This window comes from Chiloscyllium plagiosum, unplaced genomic scaffold, assembly GCF_037043375.1.
Source record: "Chiloscyllium plagiosum isolate Xiang-an unplaced genomic scaffold, Cpla_swu_hap1 HiC_scaffold_5, whole genome shotgun sequence".
Taxonomy (NCBI): Eukaryota; Metazoa; Chordata; class Chondrichthyes; order Orectolobiformes; family Hemiscylliidae; genus Chiloscyllium; species Chiloscyllium plagiosum.
The window spans coordinates 118,418,189-118,431,727 of NW_028270143.1; the positions used below are offsets into that span (position 1 = coordinate 118,418,189).

The following is a 13,539-nucleotide window of genomic DNA, read 5'->3' on the forward strand; positions in this document are numbered from 1 at the left end:
AGAGCATGAGCAAACTCCCCCCTCAGGATATTAGTACACCTCTTGTTCAGATGTAGACATGGGCGGCACAGTGGCACAGTGGTTAGCGCTGCTGCCTCACAGCGCCAGAGACCCAGGTTCAATTCCTGCCTCAGGCAACTGTCTGTGCGGAGTTTGCACATTCTCCCCGTGTCAGCATGGGTTTCCTCCGGGTGCTCTGGTTTCCTTCCACAGTCCAAACATGTGCAGGTCAGGTGAATTGGCCATACTAAATTGCCCGTAGTATTAGGTGAAGGGGTAAATGTAGGGGAAAGGGTAGGGTGGGTTGCTCTTCGGAGGGTTGATGTGGACTTGTTGGGCCGAAGGGCCTGTTTCCACACTGTAAATAATCTAATCTAAACAGACCATCTCTGTTTGTAGAGTTTCCACCTACAATGAATGAGCCCCAATTATCCAGGTATTCAAAACCATCCCTGCAGCCATGTGTTCTTCAACTCCTCTCTCTCCCTATTCTTCTCCTCGCTAGCACATTACATGGGCAACAAACCAGAGATAACAAATCTATTCTAGCACTAAGCTTCCACCCTAGCTCCCTGAATTTCAGCCTTAAATCCCCATAATTTTTCCTACCTATATCGTTGGTGCCTATGTGGATCACGACTTGGGGCTGCTCCCCCTTCCCCTCAAGGATCCTGAAAACACAATCAGGAGACATCAGGAACACTGGCACCTGGGAGGCAACACACCAAAAGTGAGTCTCTCTCATTCCCACAGAACCTCCTATCTGTCCCCCTAACTATGGAGTTCCCAATGACTAATGCTCTTCTCATCTCCCCATTTCCTTTCTAAGCAACAGGGACAACCCCTGGTAAGTCACTGCCGTCAATAATATCCAAAACGTTATACTTGTTATTGAAGGGAACAGCCACAGGGGTTCCCTGCACTGCCTGCCGGTTCCCTTTCTGTCCCCTGACTGTAACCCATCTGCCTTTTTCTTGTATCTGAGGTGTGACTACCTCCCTGTAACTCCTCTCAATAACCCCATCCACATCCCGAATTTTCCCTAGAGCATCGGATGCTGAGGGGTGACCCTACTGAGATTTATAAAATCACTAGGGTCATGAATAGGGTGAATAGCCAAGTTCTTTGTCTCAGTGCAGCGAAGTTCAAAACTAAAGGACATAGGTTTAAGATGAGAGGGGAAAGACTTAAAAGGGACCTAAGGGGCTACTTTTTCAAGCAGAGGGTGGTGCATGCACAGAATGAGCTGCTGGAGGAGATGGTGAAGGCTGGTTCAACAATTATCACATTGAAAAGGCATCTGGATGGGTATGTGAATAGGAAGGGTTTAGAAGGACATGGGCCAAATGCTAGCAAATGGGACTAGATTAATTCAGGATACATGGTTAGCACGGATGAGTTGGACCGAAGGATCTGTTTCCATGCTGTACATCTCTATGACCGGCTAGGCTGGCTGATTTCCCTGGAGCCAAGGAGACTGTGTCGGGAGGCTTTTGACTGAAGTATACAAAATTTTGAGATGTATAGATAGGGTGGATCATGAGAACCTTTTCTCCCCAGCAGTCATGACTAAGATCAGAGGAGAAAGTGAGGACTGCAGATGCTGGGAGCAGATGCGGCGGAGTCAAAGGAATTGGGAGAATATCTGCTCCCAGGAGGACCAGTTCCAAAAACGTACAACCCAGATGGCCTCCTTCTTCAAGGACCGCAATTTCCCCCCTGACGTGGTCGACGGTGCCCTCCACCGCATCTCTTCCACTTCCCGCTCCTCCGCCCTTGAGCCCCGCTCCTCCAACCGCCACCAGGACAGAACCCCACTGGTCCTCACCTACCACCCCACCAATCTCCATGTACAGCGCATCATCCGCCGTCATTTCCGCCACCTCTAAACGGACCCCACCACCAAGGATATATTTCCCTCCCCTCCCCTATCAGCATTCCGTAAAGACCACTCCCTCCGTGACTCCCTCGTCAGATCCACACCCCCCACCAACCCAACCTCCACTCCCGGCACCTTCCCCTGCAACCGCAGGAGGTGCAAGACTTGCGCCCACACCTCCCCCCTCACCTCCCTCCAAGGCCCCAAAGGAATCTTCCATATCCGCCACAGATTCACCTGCACCTCCACACACATCATCTACTGCATCCTCTGCACTCGATGTGGCCTCCTCTATATTGGGGAGACAGGCTGGCTACTTGCGGAGCGTTTCAGAGAACACCTCTGGGACACCCGGACCAACCAACCCAACCACCCTGTGGCTCAACACTTCAACTCCCCCTCCCACTCCACCAAGGATATGCAGGTCTTTGGACTCCTCCATCGCCAGACCACAACAAAACGACGGTTGGAGGAAGAGCGCCTCATCTTCCGCCTAGGAACCCTCCAACCACAAGGGATGAACTCGGATTTCACCAGTTTCCTCATTTCCCCTCCCCCCACCTTGTCTCAGTCAAATCCATCGAATTCAGCACCGCCTTCCTAACCTGCAATCTTCTCCCTGACCTCTCCGCCCCCACCCCAGTCTGACCTATCACCCTCACCTTGACCTCTTTCCACCTATCACATTTCCGACGCCCCTCCCCCAAGTCCCTCCTCCCTACCTTTTATCTTAGCCTGCTGGACAAACCTTCCTCATTCCTGAAGAAGGGCTTATGCCCGAAACATCGATTCTCCTGTTCCCTGGATGCTGCCTGACCTGCTGCGCTTTTCCAGCAATACATTTTCAGCTAAGATCAGAGGACACAAGTTTAAGATGAGGAATAATTTGTTTAGAGGAGATCTGAGGAACATTTGTTTTCACCCAGTGGGGGGTAGAAATATGGAAATATGCCTGTGATGGTGGTGGAGGCAAGTGTTCTTGCAACATTTAAGAAGCAGCTGAATGAGCACTCAAAATGCCAAGGCATAGTTGATTATGGACCAAGTGCAGATAAACGGGATGAGTGTAGTTTGGCATTTATTGGTTGGCATAGATCTGGTGGGCCGAACAGCTTGTTTCTCTGCTGTTTGGCTCTATACCTCTGTGACTCAATTGCAAGATAACCCTCCTGTATTTCTGTTAAGCAATTTTAAGATTCTTACCATTAGTTACACAGTCGACCTGTGGTAGTGTCCCTGCCTCTGAGCCAGAAGCTCAGGTTTGAATCCCACTCCACGACATGAGGTCATAGAAAGTGTGAGCGTAATGTGCTCAAACAGGAAGGTTATACGTTGTTTACTCCTCACCTCTATTCACCTCCCTAACTGCACATTGATTTAAACATTCTCAACTGTGTTTCCAAACCCTTGTGTGGTTTTGCCTCTTCCCTGTCCCTGTGACCACTCCGGCCCCACAACCCTCTCAGATATCTGTATTTTTGCAACTCAAGCCCCTTGCACATCCATAACTGTAAGTTCTACAGCACTGTTTTCAGCTACCTCAGCTGTAAAATCTGGAATTCCCTTACTAAACATGCCAATTCCCTCCATACTGGACCACTTACTAAAACCTATCTTTTTATCCCAATAGCTTCTCCCTATCTATTGCATTCTGAAAATCTTTATGAATGAGTTATTTATGTCAGCATTCCCCTTGTCAATTTGAACCCATGGCAGCTCAGAATTTACAACGATCAATACTGTAAGTTCTACAGCAAGTTTAGCACAGTAAAACTCCCCAAAGCATTCTTTCAGAGCATTATCAAACCAAGTTTGACAGCATAAGGAGATAGAGTCATAGAGATGTACAGCACGGAAACAGACTCTTCAGTCCAACTCGTTCATACTGATCAGATATTGTAACTTAATCTAGTCCCATTTGCCAGCACTTGGCCCATATCCCTCTAAACCTTTCCTATTCATGTATTCATCCAGATGCCTTTTAAATGTTGCAATTGTACCAGCCTCCACCACTTCCTTGGGCAGTTCATTCCATACACGCACTACCCTCTGTGTGAAAATGTTGCCCCTTTGCATCTTTCCCCTCTGACCCTAAACCTGTGCCATCTAGTGGTGGACTCCCCCACCCCAGGGAAAAGACTTGTCTATTTACCCTATCCATGCCCCTCATAATTTTATAAAACTCTATAAAGTCACCTCATTGCCTCTGATGCTCCAGGGCAAACAGGTCCAGCCTATTCAACCTCTCATTATAGCTCAAATCCTCCAACCCTGGCAACATCCTTGTAAATCTTTTCTGAACCCTTAATAAATCTAATTATGAACTAAATAAACAAAAAAAAATCAAAATTCCAAATTTTCTCATTAATTACTCAAGGCATGTTATTTTATCAATTTTCAAAATGCATTTTAAAAGGACCACTTCTTCAAAATATTCAAATTACTTGATTATGTTAAAACAATTCTGATAGTTGTCCGTTAACATTTGTCAACCTTTTAGAGCTGAATACCTTGTTTTGGTGGCAATGATGTGACAGCACTATGGCTTTAAGAGCTGTATTTTGGCCTGTGTTTTAATGAGTGGGTGTGTGCTGCCCTGAGCCAGGCTCTGTGTGTGTGTGTGTGCTGCCCTGAGCCAGGATCTGTGTGCTGCCCTGAGCCAGGCTCTGGGAGTGTGTGTGTTGCCCTGAGCCAGACTCTGGGAGTGTGTGTGTGTGCTGCCCTGAGCCAGGCTCTGGGAGTGTGTGTGTGGGTGCTGCCCTGAGCCAGGCTCTGGGAGTGTGTGTGTTGCCCTGAGGAGAAAGTGAGTCTGCAGATGCTGGAGATCAAAGTTGAAACTTTATTGCTGGAACAGCACAGCAGGTCAGGCAGCATCCAGGGAACAGGAGATTCGACGTTTCGGGCACAGGCCCTTCTTCAGGAATGCAAGCCAGGCTCTGGGAGTGTGTGTGTGTGTGTGTGTGTAATTGTGTGTGCTGCCCTGAGCCAGGCTCTGGGAGTGTGTGTGCTGCCCTGAGCCAGGCTCTGTGTATGTGTGTGTGTGTGCGTGCCGCCCTGAGCCAGGCTCTGGGAGTGTGTGCGTGTGTGTGTGTGTGTGCTGCCCTGAGCCAGGCTCTGTGTGTGTGTGTGTGCTGCCCTGAGACAGGCGCAGTGTGTGTGTGTGCGCTGCCCTGAGCCAGGCTCTGGGAGTGTGTGTGCGTGCTGCCCTGAGCCAGGCTGTGTGTGTGTGCTGCCCTGAGCCAGGCTCTGTGTGTGTGTGTGTGTGTGTGTGTGCCGCCCTGAGCCAGGCTCTGTGTGTGTGTGTGTCTGTGTGCTACCCTGAGCCAGGCCCTGTGTGTGTGTGTTGCCTTGAGCCAGGCTCTGGGAGTGTGTGCGTGTGTGTATGTGTTGCCCTGAACCAGGCTCTGGGAGTGTGTGCGTGTGTGTATGTGTTGCCCTGAACCAGGCTCTGGGAGTGTGTGTGTGTGTGTGTTGCCCTGAGCCAGGCTCTGGGAGTGTGTGTGTGTGTGTGCTGCCCTGAGCCAGGCTCGGGGAGTGTGTGTGTGTTTGCTGCCCTGAGCCAGACTCTGGGAGTGTGTGTGTGTGCTGCCCTGAGCCAGGCTCTGTGTGTGTGAATGTGTGTGTGCGCTGCCCTGAGCCAGGCTGTGTGTGTGTGTGTGTGTGCGCGCGTGTGCTGCCCTGAGCCAGACACTGTGTGTGTGTTGCCCTGAGCCAGGATCTGGGAGTGTGTGAGTGCTGCACTGAGCCAGGCTCTGGGAGTGTGTGTGTGTGCTGCCCTGAGCCAGGTTCTGGGAGTGTGTGTCTGTGCTGCCCTGAACCAGGCTCTGTGTTTGTGTGTGTGTGTGTGCTGCCCTGAGCCAGGTTCTGGGAGTGTGTGTCTGTGCTGCCCTGAACCAGGCTCTGTGTTTGTGTGTGTGTGTGTGCTGCCCTGAGCCAGGTTCTGGGAGTGTGTGTCTGTGCTGCCCTGAACCAGGCTCTGTGTTTGTGTGTGTGTGTGTGCTGCCCTGAGCCAGGCTCTGGGAGTGTGTGTTGCCCTGAGCCAGGCTCTGGGAGTGTGTGTTGCCCTGACCCAGGCTCTGTGAGTGTGTATGTGTGTGTTGCCCTGAGCCAGGCTCTGGGAGTGTGTGTTGCCCTGAGCCAGGCTCTGTGAGTGTGTATGTGTGTGTTGCCCTGAGCCAGGCTCTGTGAGTGTGTATGTGTGTGTTGCCCTGAGCCAGGCTCTGGGAGTGTGTGAGTGTTGCCCGGTCAGTCCCTCTCTCCCCTCCCCCCCGGGCTCCGGAGTCCCCGCCCGACAACAACAACATCATCACAGCCAGTAATATGGCTAACGCCTGTGTCTGTTCATCCCAGTTCACCGTGACGGCGACACCGGGCGGGATCTAACCTCTGCTCACAGTCTCTCTCTCTCTCTCTGAGTCAGTGTGGGAGCCAGGGGACGGCGATGGAGAGCACTGCTGGAGATAACAGCCCATCCCTCAGCGATAGCGCCGGCTCCAACTCCAACCCCTGGATGCGAACGTGGGACAACAGCAGCTCCTTGTCGGCTCTGAACACCGGTAGGAAAATCTCCACCACCCCCTTCTCCCTAAAATCTCCGACGCCTCAGCAAAGTCCCTCGTCTTTCTGAACCTTCGCTTTTATTATTTCTCTCTCTGGGAATGCATTCTCTCCTCTACCTTGCACCGGGAGCCGCAATGGTTTGCAAATGTACCAGCATCTCGCTCAGAGGGTGTCCCTCTCTGCCGTCCCGCGTCCTGATGGTGGACATCAACTTAAGGCAGACCCCTCACCCGCCCCCACCCTCCCGCACTATTTGGAGCTGCATAGAACCGTCCTTGCTGTTATTTCATCTCCCTCTCTAACTCATTGTACCAGCTCCACACACAGATTGGCACCAGGGAACCATCCCAATCTGCTCAATAAGGGTCACAGGCCTTTTCCTTGCCGTCAGGGAAAGTTTAAAGAAATGCTGATTTTTAAACAAATGTTCCTTTCATTTTGTAATCTTAACATTCATGGCTTTTGGAACTGTGGGCTGATGTGAGCATGTTTGATGTGGTGTGTTGCCAGTTAGCTCGATTGGCACGGAGGTTGGTTTGCGATACAGTGTGCGATGCCCAGTAGTGTTGGTTCACTTGCTAAGGTTACCATGAAGGATTCTCTATCTCCTTGCCTGGGGCATGGTGACCCTCAGATTAAATTACCACTCTCTCCAATGACTTTTTTACGCTGGCTGGCAAGGGGTAATTTTGGTCAAGATTAGAGTGGTGCTGGAAAAGCACATCAGGTCAGGCAGCATCTGAGGAGCAGGAAAATTGACATTTCGGGCAAAAGCCCTTCATCAGGAGTGAGGCCAATCATCAGGAAAAAGGCCTCACTCCTGATGAAAGGCTTTTGCATGAAATGTCAATTTTCCTGCTGCTCAGATGCTGCCTGATCTGTGCTTTTCCAGCACCACTCTAATCTCCAGCATCAGCAGTACCCACTTCTGCCAAGGGATAATTTTGGACAGTCTTAATTTTCTGACTTCACCATGTGTGTTTGACTTATCTAATATAAAACCTGACTTATTTTGTAGATTTAATGTGGAGGTGCCAGTGTTGAGAAGGGGTGGACAAAGTTAAAAATTACAAAATAGCTTATAGTCTCACAGGTTTATTTGGAAGTACAAGATTTTGGAACGCTGTTCCTTCGTCAGGTAGCTACCGACAGCTTGTACTTCCAAATAAACCTGTGGGACTATAACCTGGTGTTATTTGTAGATTGACTGACCTCCAGACTTGTTTACCCCACTGTTGAAAGGTCAGTGTTGCTTGTCACTTGGCTATGCAAAGTTGAGTGAAAAATTCACTGATCTATTCCATTTGCGTTGTATGCTATGTATCATGAAGTTGGACCAGCTAGTTCAATTTGTTAGAGCATGGTGCTTAATAATGTTGATGCTGTGGGTTCAAATACTGCACCAGCTGAGATGGTTCATTGAGAATTCTGCTTTTCCTTGTCTCACTGGGAGCCGAGCTCAGCAAACTTCTGACGACGGGGCTGATAGATTAAAAGAGAGAGCCTTCAGATTAATATTTATAATTTTCTTCTCCAAAATTGTACTTTATTCATAGAATTTGTCAATGTGCATCATGCCACAGTTGAGATTTAACAATATATACAGTTTAAAACAGATCAGTTTATTTCAATACATTATTGCAGCATTACAGACCCATTTACAGGGTATATTTTCAGGACTCAGTTCAAGTCAAACAATTTCGATTTCCAAAAATGTACATTATTCATAAACATTCAAGTTGACTATACATAAAGTGCAATTGAGATTGATTTATTTTCAAAATGGTGTGAAATACCCTGAGGTGACTCATTATACGCACAGTTGTATTTTATATTTACAATACAAATTCCATGTCCTAGACTCAGCCCAAGTGGTCTTTTACACAATATCCACTCCCTTGTTAAACTATGGAAAATGGTCCTTATTAAATGGATTTTCCCCATTGAGCCTGTGCAATTGCTGCTTCAAGTAGTCTTGGACCTGGGAATGTGCAAGTCTGCATCACGGAGTTGTCAAGAGCTCTTTTCAGTGGAGTACTAACAGGTTTTGGGCAGACCAAAGAATATTTGTTCCTGAGAGTGGTTTGTACTGCGCAGGGCCCTGAATCCCAGAAACTGCTAGGATTGCAACAAAAACCATCATGATTTGGAGATGCCGGTGTTGGACTGGGGTGTACAAAGTTAAAAAATCACACAACACCAGGTTATAGTCCAACAGGTTTATTTGGAAGCACTAGCTTTCAGAGCACTGCTCCTTCATCAGGTGGTTGTGGAGAATAAGATTGTAAGGCACAGAATTTATAGAAAAAGCTTACAGTGTGATGTAACTGAAATTATATATTGAAAAAGACCTGGATTGTTTGTTAAGTCTCTCATCTTTTAGAATGACCATGTTGGTTTCAGTTGTATAGCGCCAACTTGGTCATTCTAAAAGATGAGGGACTTAGCAAACAATCCAGGTCTTTTTCAATATATAATTTCAGTTACATCACACTGTAAACTTTCTCTATAAATTCTGCGTCTTACAATTGTGTACTCCACAACCACCTGGTGAAGAAGTGACGCTCCAAAAGCTATGCTTCCAATTAAACCTGTTGGACTGATCTGGTGTTGTGGGATATTTAACTTTAAAAGCCATCACATTCTCTTCCAGACCTGATTTGAAAAAGCACAATTCAAACGGAGGTGGATGAAGTTCTGTCCGTGGCTGGCTCGAGGGTAATGTAGAGAGGGGATGAGACTCCAGGTATTCAAGAAGAACTTAACGGGAAGGGCCCTTGTTGCTACCATGACCTGTCAAAGAATTCTATTTCCAAAATTACATTTTATTCATAAAATTTCTAAAAAAGGTACATCAGAAAATAATTTGAATTGAATATTAAAAGTGCAATAAAATTCAACTTCTTAAAATGATTTCACTTAATATGATTTCACTTCTCTTGATATCCACAATGTCGGGTACAGTCTGAGGGACTTTATGCAGCCTCCAGGCTAACAGTACTATAGCTGGAAGGCCTGCAAATTTTCTCATTGCACCTCTGCAAAAATCAAACGCCTACTCCAATTTTCCAGCTACCTATCCTAAAAATGCTCAGCTCCTGCAAGTGCTTTATGGTGATTTATTCTGATTTACACTCTCGTGGTGAATCTAGGAAGTGTGTGTCAGAAGGCTATTCAACTGCAAAGGCATCAGATTTGACACCATTTCTTTGCTTGTTGGTTTAACTTTGAAGAATATCTGGCAGTATGTAATGCAATAATCAAGATTGGAAATTCTAGCCAGTTGCATCTTTTTATTCCTGTTTTCCACTACATGAGAATACTGAGATCAACTATAGTGCTAGTATACCTGTCTAACCAAGATCAACTAACGTGATACAGCGCCATGATTGATTATTGGCATTTCTCCGGCCTGTGAGTCTCCATTCCATAACGATTATACCATTTGTATTCTGAGTCTTTAGTGCCCTATCTGTAATTATCATGGTAATAAGTTGTAAGCCAGTCTGTTATTAACATTGGATGCACTGCATGTTCATTGTGGACAAAAAAATACACCTCCCCCCTTGAAAGGCAATTGAAGCTAGACAATACTTGTGTTGCTAATGCTAAGTCAAATCAAAATTCATTTTTATTGACAATTTTTCACAATGATGTGAGGATAAAGGACATGCCAGTCAACTTTTAGATATTCATTGCAAACAAGGTGTTCATTATGAAATTGGTGTCAGTCTATTGAGTAAGTGCCATATTTAGTGGCCATTTGATATGTTTTCAGATTATCTTGTAAATCTCAAATTATAATTAAAAATGATTCAATTGACCAATTAGAGTTTACAGACTATGGTGATGCATTGACTGAACTAATCCTAGGCTTATGACATTATTAGGTCAGAGACAATTAACGTGCATTGCCAGAATCAATAGACTTGTTTACAGATTAGCACATAATGAAATTATGTGATGATGCCATTAAAAGATATGCCATCATATTTAATGTACATGTTTACTGAATAGACTGTTATACTTGTGACCAGATGGGCTAATGTTTATGAAATTCATTTATAGAACCATATGAAGACCATTTAAAAAAAAAGAACAGGAGAAGGCTATTCAGCCCCTCAAGCCTGCTACACATTCACTAGGATCATGGTTGCTCCAACATCCACGTTCCTGCCCTTTTCCTGTAACCCTTGATTCCCCGACTGATCAAGAATCTCTCTAACTCAGTCTTAAATATGCACAAGGACTCTGCCCCTCCAGCTCTCTGTGGCAAGGAGTTCCAAAGACTCACAACCCTCTGAGAGAAGAAATTCCTCCTCTTCTTAGCCTTAAATTGGCATCCCTTTATTTTGACGCTATGCCCTAGACTCTCCCATGACTGGAAACATCCTCACCATTTACCATGTCGAGTCTCTTAAGATTAGATTAGATTAGATTACATTACAGTGTGGAAACAGGCCCTTTGGCCCAACAAGTCCACACCGACCTGCCACCCATACACCTACATTTGCCCCTTACCTAACACTACAGGCAATTTAGCATGGCCAATTCACCTGACCTGCACATCTTTGGATTGTGGGAGGAAACCGGAGCACCCGGAGGAAACCCACGCAGACACGGGGAGAACGTGCAAACTCCACACAGTCAGTCGCCTGAGGTGGGAATTGAACCCGGGTCTCTGGCGCTGCGAGGCAGCAGTGCTAACCACTGTGCCACCGTGCCGCCCACGATTCCTATATGTTTCAATGAAACCACCTCTCATTGTATTAAACTCCAGTGAATATAGCCCTAATCTGTCTGACCCTTGCTTATAAGATAATTCCTCCATGTTGGAGATCATCCTTGTGAATCTTCTCTGAACTGCCTCCATTGAAATGATATCTGTCCTTAAGTAAGGGAACTAAAACAGCCCATGGTATTCCAAACATGGTCTCACCAGCACCTTGTACACTGTACATTGTTGCAGTAAGACTTCCCTACTCTTATACTCCAACTCGCTGGAAAGTTGTGGTCTATAAGATTGTTTTTTAATAAGGAGATGTTCTTTCTGTAACCAGTGTTTTTTTTGTTAACTCTGTCCAGTTATTGAGCATGTTTGAAATAGCCATAAATTAATATTAGGAATGAAGTTAAAGCACAAAATGCTCCAAATGTCCAGCATCCCTGGACGAGTAAGAGAATTACTGGTTCAGGTCACTAGTATGTTTTTGGCATTTTCAGTTTTATTTCAGATTTTCAGTGGCTGCATATGTTGCTTTTGATTTATACATAGTCATTGCTACTGAAACTGAGGACATCAGTTCAAATGAGGCATTAAATATCCCCACCCCCATTCACCCATTGTACTCTTTGCTACCTTCCCCCACCCTCCTCTCTGACCTATGACCTCCATCCCCACCCCCATACACCTATTGTACTCTTTGCTACCTTCCCCCACCCTCCTCTCTGACCTATGACCTCCATCCCCACCCCCCATACACCTTTGGTACTCTTTGCAACCTTCTCCCCAGCCCCACCTCCCACCCCCACCCATTTATCTCTCCACCCTGGAGGCTCCCTGCCTCTATTCCTGATGAAGGGCTTTTGCCTGAAACATCGATTTTCCCGTTCCTCGGATGCTGCCTGCTTTTCCAGCACCAATCTGATCTAAGACCCCCCCCCCCTCCTTGTGTGTAGATTCCTTGTATTATCTATCTCCGAGAGGTCTTGAGTGATCAGAATCCCTGGAGAGTGTAAGGCAGCTCTGTGTTGGCCACTTGGTTCCTTTTAGAGTTTTGATCTGAAGAGACAGTTGTAGACATGTCATGGATCTGCAATGAAGCACGATCACCAAAGGGGTAGCACAGAAACCACGTACACTGCCAACATTCACAAACTACACAATACAGGAAATATCTGATCGGTGCACTTTTCTTAAATGCTGTGTGCTCAGTGATTAATACTCATGTTTACAATAGAACATGATCCCCAAGATAATCTGGAGTCATAGAGATGTACAGCCTGGAAACAGACCCTTCAGTTCAAATGCCGACCACATATCCTAACCTAATCTAGTCTCATTTGTCAGCACTTGGTCCATATCCCTCTAAACCCTTCCTATTCATATACCCATCCCGATGCCTTTTAAATGTTGTAATTGTACCAGCCTCCACTACTTCCGCTGACAGCTCATTCCATACACACACCACCCCCTGCGTGAAAAAGTTGCCCCTTAGGTCCCTTTTAAAACCTTCCCCTTTCACCCTAAACCTATGCCCTCTAGTTCTGGACTGTCCCACCTCAGGGCAAAGACCTTGTCTATTTATCGTATCCATGCCTCTCATAATTTTATTAACCTCTATTTTCCAACTGAATGGTGAATGACGAGACAGGATTCCCACTCGTGAGCAATGTGAGGCCTCTCTGCTGTCTTGACATCCCCATTATTGTGTCCCCGCACCTCGTTCAGACACAGTTTCCCATTCTTCCACCTACTGACAGAAGCCAGGCAGTGACAGTTCCTGACGATGAAAGTCAGAGCGATTGCCTGGTGACTGCAGCTTGCTCCTCTAGTCCTCCATCATGGACACCAGACACCAGCACCTCATGGGCATGCTCCGTGCGTAGCGACAGGCCGCATTTTACCCCCCACCCCCAATCCACAGAACCTTTGGATTCCCCGCGTTGCAAATCGGGGTGTGAATACCACTCTGCCCGACCTGTCTGGGCCAATTGCAGGTTGCTAATGAGTGACCAGGTACGGGGCTAGGGTTTAAAGATGGCGTGGGCACCAGAAATCCTGGGAAGTCGTGGCAGTGATCTGTGGTGAGTGGGAGAATGTGACAAGAGTGGGGGACAGTGATTGAGTCATGGGGGTTTTGGGAAGAGATCACTTGGTGGGGTTGGCGGAGAGAAATCTTCTGTAAAACCTGCCAAAAATTGTCAATTTGCTGATGTCTGGCAAGATTCAATTAAAAATCACACAACACCAGGTTATAGTGAAACAGGTTCATTTGGAAGTACTAGCTTTCAGAGCGCTGCTCCTTCATCAGGTGTCACATTGTCCCACTCACCACAGATCACTGCCAGGACTTCCCAGGATTCCTGGTGCCCACGCC

At 46.8% G+C, this 13,539-nt stretch overlaps 1 protein-coding gene across 4 annotated transcripts in view; it reads left to right on the top strand.

Annotated features, from left to right (window-relative positions):
• The first annotated feature begins 6,103 nt into the window (after window positions 1–6,103).
• LOC122550137 (uncharacterized) overlaps window positions 6,104–13,539 on the top strand; it is an 82,362-nt gene continuing 74,926 nt past the window's right edge. Inside the window, exon 1 of one of the 4 annotated variants that reach the window (XM_087987585.1) lies at window positions 6,104–6,435. In XM_087987585.1, coding sequence (XP_087843711.1) covers window positions 6,321–6,435 — 115 coding nt within the window. In that variant the 5' untranslated portion in view covers window positions 6,104–6,320. The remainder of the gene's footprint in view (window positions 6,436–13,539) is intronic. The other 3 variants (XM_087987583.1, XM_043690777.2, XM_043690776.2) reach the window with 3 other exon arrangements.